The following is a 19125-nucleotide window of genomic DNA, read 5'->3' on the forward strand; positions in this document are numbered from 1 at the left end:
CTGCCAAATTTTCTCTTTGAGGACCACATAAGTAAAAAAAAATAAAATAAAAAACGGGCTCAACTTACTCCACTCTCCCTATTCAATAAACCCTGCTCATATTACTATCATTACTTCATCTCCTGCCTCTTCTCTTCTCTGGCTTTCTCTTTCTCTAAGTCAGCTAATACAGGTTTGGGGATGATTTGGGGTACCAGATAAGACTTACCAGACAAAACCGATATCTTCTGACAGGATTCGGCGTCTGGGGTTGGATAATATTGCTGATGTGGACACACGATCTAACAACCCTGAGAGAGCCACACATAAAGAGAAAGAACAAAAGATTTTCTCATCAAGTCCTCAAATGAACTACAACCTCACATCATCATGACAGCTTCTTACCTGATGACGACCGCCTCCTCAGTGGCCTTCAAGAAACAAAAAGCATCAGACTAGCACGATCCAGCAATATATATTTTTATCTCAAAATCGTTATCATACAGCAATGTTCAGTACTTTTTTCTCACTTTAGTTCCTAGGAATTGCATGAACTAATACAATGTATGCTTTGGATAAAAGCAACATACAATATACAACATCTCCAACTTCACTGACTGCTCTGTTACTGTATATCCTATAATATTTCTAGTTGCACTGTATTGTTCTTGTACTCTACAACTGTATTATCTGTGCCATGGCAGCCAAGGTTTTTAAGTAGCTATGTTGGTGTTACATTATTTTTTGGAAATTACAGTTCTAGAGTCTCCCAGACAGCAGCTCTGACTCAAACACATTATTTTTATTGCATCAAATGTTTTGTAATAGCACTAGCATGCTGTTAGAGCAAAGTGTAAATGTCTCATCATAGTGCACATTTTGCTGGCGTTGAAATTTTTATTGCTGTCACAGCTGTTTTCACATAACTACTATACTATCTCACTAGAATCTGTTATTTGGTGGTGGAAAACAATAACTTGTTGCAGTATTGCAAGAACCTGAACACTAGGTGTACATTTTTTAAACACTGTATACAACTTCTTTCTTTTTTAAACAGAATGTCAAACAGTGGCTTAAACTGTTGTTGCATGCTTCGTGATTCATTAGAAAGAGAAAAAAAATTACACAGCAAACACGAGATTGCTTAACAGGTCAGAATCTTTTATCTTTGCTTTCAACTTGCATGTAATCATCAGTCTCATCTAACTGTTGCATACATATAAGACCTTTTTTTGTAACTTTAGTAGCCATCATCACACATATATAATAAATAATAACAAATAATATATTGTAATTTAATTGCCTGAATGTATGGACTCCATGACAAAACTACTCAACAAGCACAGTTATACTAGCTTCACACAGTTTATGATTTTGACCCATTCTTCCAGGATTTTCCCCCCGTTGTACAGGTTTGATGTTCATTTTTAAACAGTGCCACAGGTTCTCAAGTAGAGAGATCAAATCTGTGAATGGGTGCATTCACCCTGAGTGCCAAAAATCAAGTATGATCACGTAGCGGTGAGGTTTTATTCAGGCAATGCCTACTCATTTTAATGATTCACAGGTATCATTGTGAGGTAGGCTAATTGTCTGTTATAGGGTAATTGCTTTGGATTTATGTAAATATCTTATGCACCACAGAAATGGAATAACATACCCTTACGAAAAAGAAGTTTATTCAAGTGTTCTATTAGTATACTTCTTTTAAACTAAAAATAAGAAAGTATAATTTCAGTCTACATTTTATATACTTCTCAAAAATATACTTTATGTACTTCTCAGCAATATAGGCTACTTAAAATTACACTTAAGTACTTATACTGAGAGAAAAGAACACCAAAAGTATATTTGGCCTGTACTTGCAGTGAAATAAATTGAATTAAAGATACAAAGAAAACAGTAGGTTTCTGCACGCTTACATTCTGATTGTTATGTAGGCTAGGCCTAATTATACTCAAAATGAAGTGTGTCAAGTGCTAAATGTCAGCCACATGACGAAGGTAAAGGCCACGCTATCTTCAGAAGTTCATTTAGGCCAGGGGTGACCAATCCTGCTCCTGCCGATACGACTGTCCTTCACATCTCCAACCCTAAACAAACACACCTGAAGCAACCAATTAAGGTATTTAGGATCACTTGAAAATTAAAGGCAGAGTGTCTTTGATTAGGGTTGGAGATTAACTGTGCAGGACAGTCCATCGGTAGGAGCAGGATTGGGCACCCCTGATTTAGGCTTTAGTAGACAGTTCAATTAAATGCAACTAAGTCAAAGTATTCAAGACAGAATTCCTGAACACACGGTGCGGACAGTCCAATCGGCTTTAGAGGAGGCGGGGCCTGAGCGGATCAACTCATCTGTCAATCAATCACAGCGCATGTTACCTCTGTCATTAGAGTCGATCCACTCACTCTACAGCAGCACTCAAGACACTCGCCGACTGCACACACACAGCCTACAGTACAGCATCTTATCCGCTGCTCAGAGAAGAGGGAGCAATGACTGGCCATCACTGGGGATATGGGAAGGACAACGGTAAGTCAAGTTACCGTTACTAAGAATCCTTAGTTTAAGAAGGCATCAATCCTTAAAAACACGTTTTTGTGAATCCATTTTAATTTTGCCCACTGCTAAACACCGGTCGTGCTTCGCGGTAATATAAGCTACTATATGCATTAAAATAGACTTTTATTTCTCATATTCTTTTTATTTTTATATATATATATATATATATATATATATATTTATTATTATTATTATTATTATTATTATATATATATTTGTTTTATTGCAAAAAATATACATAGCCTACATATACATGCAATACATGATCAGGGAAATGAAGCGTGGTTGTATCGCTATCAATGAACAATAAAAAAAAAAAAAATCCTGGATTTGGGTATAGCCTATCAAAATATATAATTACTCTGAAAAGAAAAGGGGGAAAAAATAACAAGAAAAGCACAATAATAAGGTTAAATTATATCTGTGAATAAATTGTCTTTGACTTCTACACATTTTTTTTTTTGGCAACTTTTAAAATGGGCCATTATTATTTTTGACAGCAACAGGTAGCAATTATTATTATATATTTTTTTAAATATGCTGGCCTTATTACATTTATTTAAATTAAGCTTGCACGATTAATCATTAGTCGACCAAGAATCTAATTTTCAAAAAAAAAAAAAAAAAAAAAAGTTTAAAAATGACATCCATAATTTGATAAAATGCAAGATAGAAAAACAACATAGAAAAACATTTAAACCACAGTTTAATTATCAATTGTATTCCATTATTATTATGTAGCATATAGGCTGCGCTTCATCTTGAAGACATAGGCAATGCTGTGTAGCCTACATTTGATAAATATCTTAAAAGAAGAAAAAAAAAAATAGCCCTACATGCATTCTTTTTCATACATTCTAAACGTCTTAAAATACATTTTCTGAATGTCTATTTAACAGACTTGTGTTGATCAATAGCCAACATCCTTTGGGACAGTTTTTGTGTTTGTTGTCATTCATTCATTAATATGTCCAGTCAACTGTCGTTAGATTTAGCGTAGCACATTTTGCTGCCCAATCTACTGTTAATGCGAGATTAGCCCAGTTATCTTTTAAAGGGATAGTTGCTGCTTAAACATTACTAGGCTGTAGGCCTATGCTCTGTTAAAACAGACAAGCATTGAAAGACTTAGAAATGCTGTATGCTACACTCACAATAAAAGTGTGTCAATGTAGGCCTGTGTGTTAAAAATTGTTTAACAATGAATAGCTGAGACTGATTTTACTGTGTTATATAATTTGTCTAAATTCATCATCTTATTTTATTCCCTTTATCATAAGGGAGCCTGATTTTGGCCTGACCACACTGCTGTTTTCAACTTACTTCCTTTATTAGGAAATTGTAATGTAATTATGCTAATTTTGATTAAACAAAATGCATGGTAATGAAAGATAGTTTTTTATTTTTTTTTATTATGCATTAATAATAATAAATTAATTTGTGTACCCAGACATTTAAAGTTACAAATTACATTATTAATAATAATAATAATAAATAATGCCATAATTACATCATTCTTTCAAGAGCTAAACACTTTTTGTTTGGTTTTCCAGAAGAATTGTCAACCATGTGTTACCTTTATTTGTCTGACAGTCTAAAATCCATCTAAAATTCAACAAAAAATGCTGTATCCGTACACACTCACACTCCCTAGATAAGGCTAAAACCAAAACAGTATAAGGTATGACACTGTGCTTTTGTTTATTACTTTCTGGTTGGTTGTTAAACATTGTTTTCTAGGTCCATCAGCATGGCTCAAAGACTATCCCATTGCCGAGGGTAACCGCCAATCACCTATTGATATAGTCCCTGCAGAAGCTGTATTTGATGCCAGACTGTCTCCTATCTCGCTGTCTTACAACAACTGCACCTCTGCCACCATATCAAACAATGGCCATTCTGTAGTAGTGGAGTTCATTGACTCAGATGAGAGATCAGGTTGGTGTCAGTGACAAGATTATTACTGCTTTAAAAATGTTACTGTCACAAAATGAACACAGCTTTGAGCAGGCAACGTTTAGTTCTGCATGTTTGGGTTTTTACACACCACTTGTTTCTTCTTCCTCTTCTCACAGCTCTCATGTTGTGCAAGACCACTGTGAGGTTGAATGCTATAGAAAGGTGTATTTAGAAGAACCTTAGCCAGCTGAAAATGAGATCTTATGAAAGATGAATGACTGACTTGTAGTGTGTGTTTTTGAATAAAGCCGTACTAGTGTTGCTAATGTTAATTAAAACTAAAACTATAAAAAATTGCTTTTGGTAATTGCAATAAAGTAAAATAAAATATAAATATTAAATGAAAAACTTAAACTTTAAAAAACTTAAGTTAGTTGCAGAGGCAAACTGATTTCCGTTGAAGTACAAACATTTCTAAAGGTAAAATAATAAAAATAAATTCAAGCTAAATAGAAATATATTTTATTTAAAAAACAAAAGCTAATTAAAATGACAAACATACTGTATAACAAAATTACTAAAACTTTAAACTGAAAATATAAATAATGCTATTTTAGGATTAATATTAAAATTACACTGGGCCACAACAGAGTCTATATTGAATAGTTCAGCTTTTTCTGCTCAAATGACCCTGTCATTTCAGTTCTCACTCCACCTCACCATTTGACCCAATGACTGTTATGTGAAATTGCACACATCAAAAATAGTTATAACTTTGTTCGCTCAACAATCAATCAAAAGGGAAGCTCTTGAATAAATAGACAGTTGTCAGCATTTGTGGTTTCTGAGCCATCATAAAGGTCTGGGAAGCAATCAGTTGCTTAAGTTGTCATTGTCAATTTGTTGAAATGTTCAAAGTGTCCCTCATGATCGGTGAGAGATAGATCTAGGAATTAAACAAAACAAAAGAGGAGAGAGAGTTGTAAAGAGTGTAAGAAAAATAAAGTGAGGCTGGAGACAGTATCTTGGCTCCAGTGGGTTTGCAAGATATCATTGGGTATCAATTGGGTTTGCAAGATACCATTGGGTATCAATTGGGTTTGCAAGATATTGGGTTTGCAAGACATTGGGTTTGCAAGATACCAACCACCCATTTCATATCATTTATCTATGTCATGCATGTCATTGTGCTAAATGCAATTCAGTTGTTTTAATGTAAGGAGAGCTAAAGGAGGAGGTCATGAGTTACAATGCTTCATAGTGTGTAGATTCTTGTTGTCTTTACCCTTGATTGCACTTCGAGAAAAAAAGGCGATAGTCACTTTACAATGCAAGTTATTGGATGTTCACACAGAACGTCTTTTTGCATTTCACTGCTCTGCTTTTCCATTGTTTTCCAATGAAAATATGCAAAACAGACGTGTGTGCAGCATTTCGTGCAAGAAACTGTTCTAAAAACGCAGTGCTCAAGTTAAAATAAGCTAAACTTTTAAAAAACGCATCTCTAGACCTTTTTTATTTAAATACCCTGCTTAAACTGCTCTTTTCTTGTGCCAGTGATCCAAGGAGGGCCTCTGGAAAACATGTACAGACTTAAACAGTTTCACTTCCACTGGGGAGGCAAGGGTTGCTGTGGCTCTGAGCATACGGTTGGTGGGAAGACTTATGTGTCTGAGGTGAGGGTGCAGGACAGTGACGCTCCGTCTGCTCGATGTACATGTTCTCTCTTTCTGTGCTTATCACAATCTTTTGGCGTGACCTCTGTCTCTCTCCAGCTTCATCTGGTTCACTGGAACGCCATAAAGTACAAGTCCTTTGGTGAGGCAGCAGCAGCCCCTGATGGCCTGGCTGTCCTTGGCATCTTTCTGGAAGTTAGTGTGAATCGGCACTCATTGAAGAACCAAATAATACAGCATTAGTTCAAGAGCATGTGATCTGTATTAGAATCACATTAATTTTGGAGGATAAGAAAATAAAAATAATGGTTATATAAATAAACAGACATATCGAGGAATGAGTATACTTATTTTCCTGTCAAAGATAAAAATGTAATTTAACACCATTTCAGCAGTCCACTTTAGATATTCTACTAAGTTACTAGCTATAAGTAGCTGCAACTACATGTCAACTACCAGAGTATCAATAGACCGTATGCTAACACTTTATTGAGATGCTCCCCCAACAGACATTCTACTGACTATAGTAGCTTTGCAACTACATGTCAACTTATTCTACTAACCCTAACCCTAACAGTCTACTAATACTCTAATGAGAGTTATTTGGCACGTAGTTGCAAATTAATGAGAGTTAGTTGACATGTAGTTGCAAAGTTACTTATAGTTAGTAGAATGTCTAAAGTGGACCATCAAAATAAAGTGTTACCAAATGTCAGGTTCAGAAAGGTAGTAAAGTGCAAAAATAAACAGTGCATTTTTTTTTTTTTTTTTGTTATTATTATATTAAAACAAAAATTCCTTTTTAATTTGTTTTTTTGTTTTTGTTTTAGTCAGGTGATGAACACAGAGCTCTTCATCAGATAACAGATGCCTTGTATATGGTTAAATTCAAGGTATGTGTATTTATATAAAAACTGGCGAATATATGAATTTCTTTAGGCTATTACGGAGAGAAAACATGAATGAATATATTAAAACAATCATGGTTGCTTACCAAATGGATGCGGTTCTTGAATCCCCATTTTTGCATCTGATATGATTTGGAAACACCCAGATGCCTCTTTGCATGTGATTTCATTTGGAAATGTATGTCTTGAAATATGTTAATCAGTTTTTTAAGAATTCAAATGAGTCCCTTTTTTGACACCACCACAGATTAGTGTGGTATTGGCTCTTGTATTTTGAGTATTTGACGTTAATAAATGATCTGATTATTCAGATCACTATTGTAGAAGATTAAATGTAATATTTTGAGAACTAGGCATTTCAAAAGTCATTAGTCGACCACTTATGAAAATATTGGCATGTGTCCCCTACATCCCTGTTCAGAGCATCTTTAGTTCTGCAGTACACTCCTTTGACGTTTCTTTGTTTCTCGTAGGGAAGTGTGGTTGATTTTAAGGGCTTTAACCCAAAGTGCCTCCTGCCGAACAGTCTGGAATATTGGACATACCCAGGCTCTCTCACCACTCCTCCACTTTATGAGAGCGTCACATGGATTGTGCTGAAAGAACCTATTTATGTGTCTGAGAAGCAGGTGGGTTGCTTTTGTGATTTCTTTTTTTTCTTTAGTTTGTTCACACGATAAACTTGACTGTACCTTATTTATAAACTGTATTGCTAGTGTTTTGTCATGAGCATCCTCTGGCCTATTGACAGATGTCGTTTTATGAAAATTAATGGTTGTGGAGGGAGATGGATGTGGGAAGCACTCCCGGTGAATCAAAATCATTGGTAGTGATGTAAATTAGGGATAATCCACAACATCCCAGTATGTCGGTGATGATAGTGAATCTGGTCAGAAATGATCTGGACGTGAGGGCATGTCTGTTTTCTGTAATTGGTTTTGCAATTAGTAGTATAAATAATTATTATTCATAAAAGTGGTGTATATATTATAAAATTGTAATTACAAGACTTAACACAAGCATTATAGTGTTTAGTTCATAACTAAAGCCCTGCTCAGTCAGGGCAACACATTAACATTTCACAAGAGCTATAAATGAGTGTTCTTATTTCTTATTCTGTATGGATGTGGATGGTCTAAGTATGTATTTTTAATAGAGTCTGAGTGAGCAAAATTAGTGTGAATGAATCCTTTGCAATGGGAGGGTTCAGGTTAAAGTTTTTCATTCAGACAAAATGTGCATGTCGTGGCATTAAACGCAGTCGAAATCCTACTTCTAATTCAACACACTATAGAGGTAATTTAAGCACAAGACTTGTGTACACTACAGAAATGAATACTTTTATTCAGCAAGGATGCATTAGACTGATTAAATCACAGTCAAGACATGAATAATGTTACTAAAGATTGCGATTTCAAATAAATGCTGTTCTTCTGAAAAATGTATCATGGTGTGCCACAAAACACTTTTCTGATTGGTAATTGTAAGAGCAAATCAGCATATTAGAATGATTTCTGAAGGATCATGTGATGCTGAAGACTGGAGTAATGATGCTGCAAAAAATCTGACACTGTCACAATATTACTGTTCTTATTGTTGTGTTAAATAAATTCAGCTTTGTTGAGCACGGGACCTCTTTCAATAACGTTAATCTTACTAACCCCAGAATTTTGAACGGTAGTGCATGTCCTTTGCTAGTGTCAAATTACTAGATTTTCATTTCAGATACATTCTGTGTCCATCTAAGAGTCTGCTGTGGATTTGGTCTCCAGCTCTTGTCTATCCCTCAGACTGTGTCATAGGAAATTGCATCAAAGTAAGCATGAGCAGGTTGGCATGTTGGCGGCACGGTCGTGACAGCGGCCTGGCGCGTCTGGCATGAGGCCACAAGACTTTGATCTTGTGCAGCTTATTAAAATGATTGATTGAGCTAAAAGTGGAAAAAGCTCAGGAGATTCACAGCATGGAGACCCAAGCCTGTTGCATAAGATGTGGAACCAGAGTTGATTTCTTTTGCAGTGCGGCTTGTCACTTTGCCAGGTTCTGCCTTACATGCTGTTTTTCATGTTTTCTGGGCTTAGATGGGAAAGTTCCGGATGTTGCTGTTTAACGGAGAGGAGGAAGAGGACCGAAAGCACATGGAGAACAACTTCCGACCACCACAGCCACTGAAAGGAAGAAAAGTGCGGGCCTCTTTTAAGTAGTCTGTTTGCTTATTGTGATCAACCATTCTTCAAGACACTGTTCTAGAATTACCTCTGAGGTTGAAGCATGAAAAATAAGGGTTTGGTGTTTTTTTTTCTTTGTTTTGTTTTTCAATCATGTCACGCTCTGTCTGCTGCTTAAAGGTTTTGGCCGATGACCTCGAACACAGTTTGACTTTCACATTGAGCTCTTTGAATCCGAGGCTCTACAGTTTTAGATCCCTTCTCATCCACCTTGATCAGGCTTGTGCTTGCAGATCCTTGTTGCAGGAGATATTTGTGCTTCCAAAGGGTCCAAGCTGATGGGGTCTGACAAGCCGGCTGTCGTCTGCTTTCTCACTGCTATAGGAAAGGGTCGGTAATCCAGGAGCCTGAAATTTAACCCGTTAGTCTCCACCAGAGGCTCTTGGTAACTTTTGATAAGGCATGTGTCATTTAAGCTGTTTATAGTAAGGGTGATGGTGCTTTCAAGAACATAGACCTGATGGTGGCTGGATCATTAATACTGAACGTTGCATTATTACACTGAAATGTCTCACTGATATACATAGATAGCATTTCTGTTTATCTGATTGTTGTGACTCCATGAAGTAAGTCTTTACAGACTCCTTTATTAACACTGCACTGCACTGTAGTGAATGTTCCTGTGCTGTCAGTGAAGCCTTATAAATGCTTTTACTGTAATAGGAGGGTGATGTGTGGAGGTTGAAATGAATGATGGATTACACTGCTCACACTTAAAAAACAGTTCCTATATGTAATTCCTAATGGAATCTCTGGCATGGCTGTAGGAGAGTTAAGGAAGATCTCTATAAGGTCAGTGCCGTATTTAGACTCGACTTCTGGATAACATCCAGTTGAAACTACAGGGATTTTTCTTTGGCTGTATTTGGTGGTTGGCAAGATTTAATATATATATATTTTATATTGTATTTAGTCTTTATTTTAAATATGTACAAAATAATTATTTTAATAATCTATTTGTCAATGTTTCTGACATTGTTATGTGACATTGTTTGTCATTATATTTGCAGATTAAATGGTAGCTACTTATACTTTGTTCCACAAATAAAAATATTTTTATGCAATATTTTATTTGACATTTATTTTAAAAAGACAACACAAGCACATTTTAAACGATTTTATTTTAATCTTTTTATTTTATTTTACTACAAACAACAGATACAGTTCAAAATGAAGACAAATAATATTTAGAGACTGCTGGATGAACTGCACTTGTGTGAACTCGAGGGTCAAAGAGTTCAAACATTAGCTAAAAAAAAATTCTTGGAATATTGAATTGGTTGGATGTTTTGTTATATAATGCAATGATATACAATGAATTTAAGTGTAGCCTAGTCTTCACGCTTTGTTTTTACTTTCTGTTCACCTTTCTTAAACCTTTGCCCACTGCAGCAAAGTAGAGGCCTTCTGGATGCAAAGTTACAATTGTTGTGATTCTAGAGACTATACTTTCTCCACAGAAGTGATTTGTCCCTTGTATCTTTTCCATGTGGTCGTATTTCTGTATGACCACAATCCTGCTAACATACTGTCAGCACTCTCAATCTTTTGGTCGTGCTGTGCTGCTCGCTTCAAAAATTAAAGAAACGAAAAGAGGAAGCAAACAGTGGCTTGAGACGTTCTGAATTTTTGTATCTACTTCAGCCTGCAAACAGCACACAGTAAGATCCTAAGTGTATCATGACCACTGTTGTAAAAATGAATTAAAAACACTTTAAAAATGCTGCCAAACAGTTACAGCTCAATAAAACGCTACTGTTCTCGATAAAGATCAATTGGTTTCTGTTAATCAGTCAGTTGTCACGAATTAGCGATGCATTTTTAAGGAGTACTGAACCTCTCTACAGATTCATTCTGACTAGTCTGGCGCCCTCAAATGGTGAGATGTGGATTAACAATAACTTGCAATTAGTTTAGATAGGATCGGTGGTGGGAGAGCTACTCAACATTTTAGAAGTTGACAAATTTCTTTGGTTTGAAATGATGAATTTTAATCGAATTGTTTTGATCCAATAAACATATGCAACAAATATTTCTGCAGGACCAATACATGAAGACACTGACATACAATTAAACCACATACAAAGATTCATGATAGCCTAATGTAGCTCTAAAATATTTTATAATAGCGGGTTGTTGTTCCTTTAAAATATATTAATGTTGGCTTGTAATCTGAAAATGCATAATTTCACCATTTGCGTCACTAAGCCTGGGTAGTTTTTATTTATTTATTTTTTTTTTTTTACTAAGGCTATGTGGTCCTCAAGATAAGAGAAAATAAAACCGGTACAATGAAAGTAAAGACATTTTAGAATGTTTCCTATCATTTTAAGTGATCGGAGAGCATCTATGACAAAGGATGAAAAAAAACTGAATTAGAATGAATGAATAAATGTCACTGAATCTAATAAACATAGTTTTGGTAGTTGTTCTGCAATGTCGAACATGTTAGGCCATATGAGAAAATTGTCACGATCTGGGTTGATGAAAGGAGCGAGGACTCAAGTGCAGGAACAATGGTTATTTATAAGTGGTAAAAATAAAACAAAAATACAAACAAAAACTCCCTGTGGGGGGAAACCAAGGCAGGCATCAAGAAACAACAGAACTTATTGCAGGAAACACGAGGAAACATAGACGACGAACCAGCACAGGACTGCAAACACAGGGAGACTAAATAGGGAAGCAAACAAAAGAGGGTAACGAGGGAAGGAAGGTGGTGCAAATTGATCAATAATCAGGTAACAAGATGGGAGGGGCTAGACAATCGACAGGAGAGCACATGGCTTGTCATTTGTTTCCTTGTGCCATGAGCACATGGCTACAATAGTCCTGTTTGTTGTGAGCACATGGCTTGTCATTTGTTTCCTTGTGCCATGTGCTCACAACAAACAGGACTATTATAGTCCTGTTTGTTGTGAGCGCCTGTTTGTTGTGAGCACATGGCTTGTCATTTGTAAAACACAATCACATGACAAACCGGGAGTCCCTTGTGAAAAATTTGTTTATTCAAGTGTTCTATTATTATACTTCTTTTAAACTAAAAATAAGTAAGTATACTTTCAGTCTAAATTTTATATACTTCTCAGAAATATACTTTATGTAATTCTCAGAAATATACTTAAAATTACACTGATATACTTTAAGTATAATTAAGTATTCAAAGTATATACTTATATACTTGGCTTGTAGATGTGTTAACTCTTTTGATCGAGTAGCCTGTTAAATATACTTTTTTTTTAACATAGTTTTTCATATACAGTCTTAAGAAACTTACATTGTTTGAAAATATTGATTAGAATATTGATATAAAATAGATATGTTTCTAACTGTTTCTAATTCTATCTGAATTTTTGTGTAGGCTAGTCCATTGGCGGTGTACTTTAATTCTACTTTACTCTTAGCTATCCATGTTTTCACTGTTATACGGTAGGGGGCGCTATGACACATCTTCTAGTACAGAATCTCCGGATCAAAAAACAGGAGAAGAAGAAGCTGAAAGAAGTGATAGAAGATTGCTCACTCAAATGTAAAATAACATGATCATCAAACATTAAATAGCATGTACTAAATCAAAACTGCTTAATGTTAACAAATGAAATGTCGAACCAATGAAGAGAAAACGACTGTGAAGCTTTGGGGGTGTTGGACTCGATCTACTCTATCTGTGTTTTGATCATCGTTCTCAGGGCCCTATTTTAACGATCTGAAACGCAAATATCAAGCGCGAAACGCAAGTAACTTTGTGGGCGGATCTCGGGCGCTGTTGCCATTATACTGGCGGGATAAATGACTCTTGCGCCCGACGCAAATCTAAAATGGGTTGGTCTGAAGTAGCTACATTACTCATAGGTGTGGTTTGGGCGTAACGTGAAATAAACCAATCAGAGCATCATCTTACTGTTACAATCACGCCAGACTCCACCCTCACCCAATCACGGCGCACATCCTCTCCCGAATACTGATCACACACACCTGCACATCATCAGTTCATCATTCACCTCCTGCACTTAAACCCCGCTCTCACTCTCACTCATTGTCCGGTATCGTTTGCACCAAGACGTTTCTCTGAATGCTTACCTCCAGGACTCCTCATACTACTTACCTGTTCCGTGGCTTCCTCTCCCAATCTCCCAGTCTACCTCGTGGGTCTTCGTCTCCTGTGTTCCCCAGTGTCTCCTCCGGTTCTGGTAATCCCTCTCCGCTCTCCATCTGCAAGAAAGACATACAGTATCATTCAAGTCATCATCATCAGGACTATATTCAGATCTACTCACCTTCATCTGCACTCCGTTCACTCTTCTGGTTGATTACAATAAACTCTCATTACCTCATCCTTGTGTCTGCCCCTTCTGTGTTGTAACACTTACATTCTGCAGCAGGCGCGCTTGTTCCATGGCGGATTGCTATTATAACGGCAGATTTGCCAGGCGCACACCAGGAGCGGTTCACAGCCGAGGAGACAGACATTCTCGTCAGGGCCGTAAAAGACAGAAAAGTGACATTGAATGGGGATGGGAGAAACCCACCCAAATAAGCTTCGGTTAAACAGGCGTATAATAATTTAGGTAAATGTGTAAGCTAGATTTATACCTATTTTTTCACATCTTCATGGACACAACAATGATTTCCCTCGTGTGGAATATTTTTCCTTGTAATTATGTATGGTTCGCAAAAAATGTCAACTGCTGCATCTGTGTAGATGAGAGAAGCAAAGTGTATGCATGTTGTGCACACGCTACATTATGGCCAAGCATGCGCCCTTAAAATAGCATCTGAATAACATGTGCAACGCTCCACTGACTTTAGACTAGGTTTTTCCTGGTCAGTGGCGCAATCGTTTTCTAAAACTGCAAAATAGCACCAGGGAACATTTGCGCCGGAACACGCCTCTTTTCGCTGAACCACACCCGGGAGTGCAAGTTCATTCCCTAATTTACCGACGTGCGTCTGTGGAGGGAAAAGTCCGCTGTGCGTCGGGTGCAAAATAGGAATGATACATGCGTCGGTATACAAAGTCAAATTGCAGTGGGTGCAAGATAGGGCCCTCAATCTGATCAATTTTCTCAACTTTTTTGTTTAAAATGTTGCTTTTCTTTATGAAACTGACTGACATTCAAGTAGGCTCTTGATAAAAAAGGAGGCATGAAGCTAATAAAATGTTTTTAAAATTAGTTAAAGTACATTTAAAGGTATTTTTCAAGTAAAAAAAATATCTACATTTTAACATAGTAATATATAAAATAAATATATAAGTATATTTAAAATAATATAAATAGTAAACTATAAGTAGGCTATAATGTTATGTTCACTTAAAAAAAAATAGGCCTACTACTTGTATTAAAATAGTAAACTACTAGTATACTTATAAGTTCACTTGTATTACAGATGCATTACAAATGAAAAACCTGGTTGTGTACTTAAAGTTTACTACTTTTACACTTATAGTACAATTAAATGTATACTAACTAAAAGTGGGCCAATTTAGTCTCAAACAGTATTGAAATAGTACACTTACAAGTTTACTACAAGTACACATTGATATTAGTATACTTACTACATAAAGTATACTTAAAAATATACTTGAACATTGCTTAAGTATACTTCATAAAATTAACTTGAAGTAGCCTAGATACTTCTTTTTCGTAAGGGGTGTCAGAGCTCTGTCACCAAACCAAGATATAAACTAGATAGAAGTGACACTACCCTGACTGAAATATGATAAAGCATCTTGCTCTTATCAGAGAAGGATTTGGTGTAGGCTACTTGTACACTGTTCCTATCAAATAAACAAAACAAAAATATAAACTATAGGCAAAACCAGCAATTGAATCAATTGTCAATTGTCTATATAGGTCTAGGGGAGAACGGGGTAATGTGAGACATCGGGTAATGTGAGACACCCCCTGTATCTAGGCAACGGAACACAATTTTGGCCATTTGACCATTATGTTTTCAAGCCCCTCTCATTTCCCCTTGGCCATGAAGGAGAGGACCTCATGGTGCTGTAGTAAGCATGTTTTTTTCACAAAAATATTTTTTTTGCATGTAAAAGTAAATTTTCTTGCTGTCAACTTAATCAACTGTTGTGCCAAAGCAAATTGATTCAGGTAGAAAAACTTATATCATACATGTTGATGAACTACCAACATATAAAACCATGTGATGATGCTAGCTGAAGATTACCCTGAATTGCTAAGAGAGATCGTTTTTTTCTAAAATGTGGCGGTGGGGTAAAGTGAGACAAATGCTGTGGGGTAAAGTGAGACATGAGGCACAAGTTAAGTTTAGTCTTAAACATATTTTAACGTAATATTACATGACATGTTTTATTTTTAATGTCATAAACATTGTAGAAAAGCCATCAAAAAGAGAAGGGGGAAGTAAAATCAGTAGCCTAGGGTGCAGTAGCTGAGGCAAAGAGGTGGAGCACCTTCTCCCTCTCACCTTGTCCTAATGGAGCGTTTGTCCCCTCCTCGACAAAACCCCCAAGGTCCGTTTTAGGACCGAGGTCACTGACACTCTCCCTGGGAGCCTGCTTGGGAGTAAAGTCAGCATGGGAATCTCGTCCATCTGCAACCACACGGACACTGTCCATTTTTGTTTTCGGAGGAGGACCTTCCTCCACCGCTTTTTCTGTAGGGGTGTCTCAAGCCCCTGGAGTCGCTTCGCCGTTTACCCAGACCGACCGTTCGACAAGCATACGTTTTGCTTTGGGATCAACCGAGAAGCTCCGGACGTTGAACCGCGATGCGCAGGCTCCCTACACATGGGTCTCGCTCCACTCGGGCCTGGGCTCGAGACGACACGGCCACTCATAGGGTGCGTGAGGAACCATCTGCCGGGGGCAGGGGCGGGAGGCATCTGGATCGAGGCCGTAACCGGGAAGGGTGCTTTCAAAGTGGGGGAGGCTCTCGCAGGGCGAAGTTCGGCTCTTAAGGCGTGCCAGGGGGGCCCCAGCTAGCCCCCCCCCCATTCCCCGCCCGCCCGCAGCCACCGCCACCTTTGCGGACATCCATTTCAGGCGGGCCATCTGAGTCTCCCAAGGTCTCGTGTCGACGCGCAAATCAGGGAGGAGCAAGCTGACCCTCGACCGGGCAGGGGCCATCCCCAGGCACGTCCGAAGCTCCAATCGATCGGGCACCCCGACTTGACGGCCTGAAGGAGAGGGTGCGCTCCTCTGGGCCCCAGGCAACCCTGAGGCGCCTGTTTTTCATTACCTTGTCCGATAAGTGTGGTCTCCCTCCTCTACAACACCCCAAGCGTCCGTGTTTGGACCGTCGTTGCTTCAGCAGGAGCGCCAGCAGGTGTACGGATCTGACTTTGACCGGAGATGACCCAACCCTCCCTGGGGCCGGCCCAGGAGGTCTGCGAGCATGGAGCTCTTCTTCAAATACAAGATATTTTTGGACATTTTTACGAGGAGGAATATCCTCCAGTGTGTCTTTCACCCCTAGCTCACCCAGGACGGTGCACGTTCACTGGTATGCACGCCCTGGCACCGAGGGACTGGGTGTCCAAACCAGACCCTATTTACTGGAAGTCTCGCCCGCACAAAGTGCACTTTCTCTGGGCTGGGTAAGGCGGTTTCCACACCAGGTCTGACCATCACGGTTTTCTGGTCCATGTTCCTTGTCCAAGCGGAGCATTGTCCCTCCTCCACAAAGACCCAGAGGTCCGTTTTAGAACTGACTTTGCTCCAGACGGAGCTCCAGCGGTGGCGGACAAATCCGAATCTGGACCAGGATGGGCCACCCTCCTTGGGCTGGCCAGGGGACGTCTGACTGCATTGAGCTTCCAAATGTATCACAATATTTTGGACATAGTTCTTTTTTTTTTTTTTATATCCTCCAGTGTGCCATTCACCCTTATCACGCCAAGGGTGTTGCACCTTCACTTGGATGCGCACCGATGGGCCATAAAAAAAAAATGTGCTTAATTGACCAATCCCCATGATTCTGTTTCTAGTCCGACATTAGTTCTAGAATGTGTGGTTGTCAAGCTAGCTGTCAGGATTCTAACTGTTACGACATGTGTTGTTATGGAAGTTTCAGAGTGGAAAAAGTAAGTGGATCAGTTTACCCCCAGCTGGTTCACTTTACCCCCTTGATTTATCTGGTCTGTCTCAGTTTACCCCTAAGCTGGGGTAAAGTGAGACACAAGACCACTTTTTAAAAAACAATCATATTTTCACTGCCCTTTATCCTGAATACATTCTAATAATTTCTATTTCTAGGAAACATCCTGAATTAATGGGAAATGTGTAAATTTGACTGATATATCATTTTAGCTCGCTTAGAGGGGGACAAATGTAAAAAATGTCTCACTTTACCCCACTCTCCCCTACTATTGATAAATTTATCCCATTAGCTCCCAAACTTTCCCAAAAAGCCTCTAACACGCTTTTGCTTTCCCGTAAAACCACCGTATTTAAGCTCAGCTCACGATTCAACCTCTGTTTGCAGCCTTCAGAATTGACTGAGGCTGGAGAATGTTTAACCTAGTCGATCTATGCGTCACTGTTTTTCCCGCAGGGAGCAGCAGTCGAAGTGTCTTAGTGTGGAATATTCAATGGCACTTGTTCCATCAAGTAGGCTAATCAGGCTAAGGCTCATTACACGGGGAAAGAAATGATAATAAGGGGGGATGATAATAATGAGTGAGTTTACACTTCTATTTGTTTGTTTTTACTTGCATTGTATGGAAGTGAGTTCGCTTTTAGTTCTAGAATGAAACATACATACATTTTAAAACGCAGTGAATATAAAACATAGGCTAGGCTACTGCATACAACTGTAAGGTAAAATACTGTATCAGTTGTGTGTTGTGCTTTTGAAAAACTTATTTTAGGCTACTTTAAAGCTTAAAAACAAATGTGCACAACGCTATTTCTGAAGGGTGTCTAATTAGCATTAACCAGTAGATGGCAGCATATACCTACATAGCGAGCAGGTTTCAACCGGTTTTAACCAAGGGCCATAAGAAGCCCTCAGTGCACGTCATTTTTACATCTGGACACCTGGACAAACAAATGACTTTTTTTATCAATCAATAAAATCAATCAAATTATCTCTATGCCATATTAATGTACTATTCTATTATATAATAGCACTAATAAACAACGGACAAACCTGTATTGTCTATTTATACCATCATACACTCTTCCTTTCTCCAAGGTCATGCATTTCCTGATGACATCATAGTATCTGATTCTTCACATGAAGTGATGATATCATGCTTTTGGTTGCTAAGTAATCCCAGGTGGAGTCATATCTTTGTTGTCTCCGTTGTCCGTTATCTGTCATTTGAGCAGTCTGATTCATGGAAATTTTTTCTGTTTGTAGCTTTATTAACAATTAATGAGGCTGCATGTCTAGTATATATTTAACATATTTGCAGGGATAGGATTCCCAGAATAGTCACTGTGTCGCTGTGTAAGGGTCGATGATACCTGAGCAAGCACAAAATGTATGGCTGCAATCAATGTAGCGTGTAATGTAAACTGCATCTGGATGTCATAAAAATAACAGCAAGCTGATATTTTTGGCAGCATGGATATCAATAATACCAACCACTGTCTCAACCTGAGAAATAACCAATATCGCCCAAGGGAAAGCAAAGCAGACTCTAGATCGAATCACAAACCCATGCTGTTGCTCCTTTGTTGGTCATTAAATAAGAGACATGCAAAACAAAATGTAATGAAATGTTGGTGTTAGATGCAGCCTCACGCTCCTGATCCTGTTTATTTCACAGGCTAAGAATACACCGTCAGACAACATACAGTACACGGACAATTAGTCATAGCAGTTTTTAATGCACAGTTATTTACAAAGCTTTATTCAGCTGCAATATGATTATGATATATG

General features: G+C 38.0%; 1 protein-coding gene across 2 annotated transcripts; it reads left to right on the forward strand.

Annotated features, from left to right (window-relative positions):
* Positions 1 to 2157: 2157 nt before the first annotated feature.
* Positions 2158 to 10130, forward strand: ca7 (carbonic anhydrase VII). Of its 2 annotated transcripts, XM_079867933.1 has the most exons (8): positions 2158 to 2515; positions 4286 to 4483; positions 6002 to 6120; positions 6220 to 6315; positions 6951 to 7013; positions 7502 to 7657; positions 9110 to 9211; positions 9377 to 10130. In XM_079867933.1, the coding sequence occupies exons 1-8, from the start codon at positions 2479 to 2481 to the stop codon at positions 9533 to 9535; spliced, it is 930 nt and encodes a 309-aa protein (XP_079724059.1). In that variant the 5' UTR covers positions 2158 to 2478; the 3' UTR covers positions 9536 to 10130. The 2 variants fall into 2 exon arrangements, with proteins under 2 accessions (XP_079724059.1, XP_079724060.1); XM_079867934.1 differs by lacking the exon at positions 6951 to 7013.
* Positions 10131 to 19125: the final 8995 nt, after the last annotated feature.

This window comes from Squalius cephalus, assembly GCF_949319135.1.
Source record: "Squalius cephalus genome assembly, chromosome: 3".
NCBI classification, from domain to species: Eukaryota; Metazoa; Chordata; class Actinopteri; order Cypriniformes; family Leuciscidae; genus Squalius; species Squalius cephalus.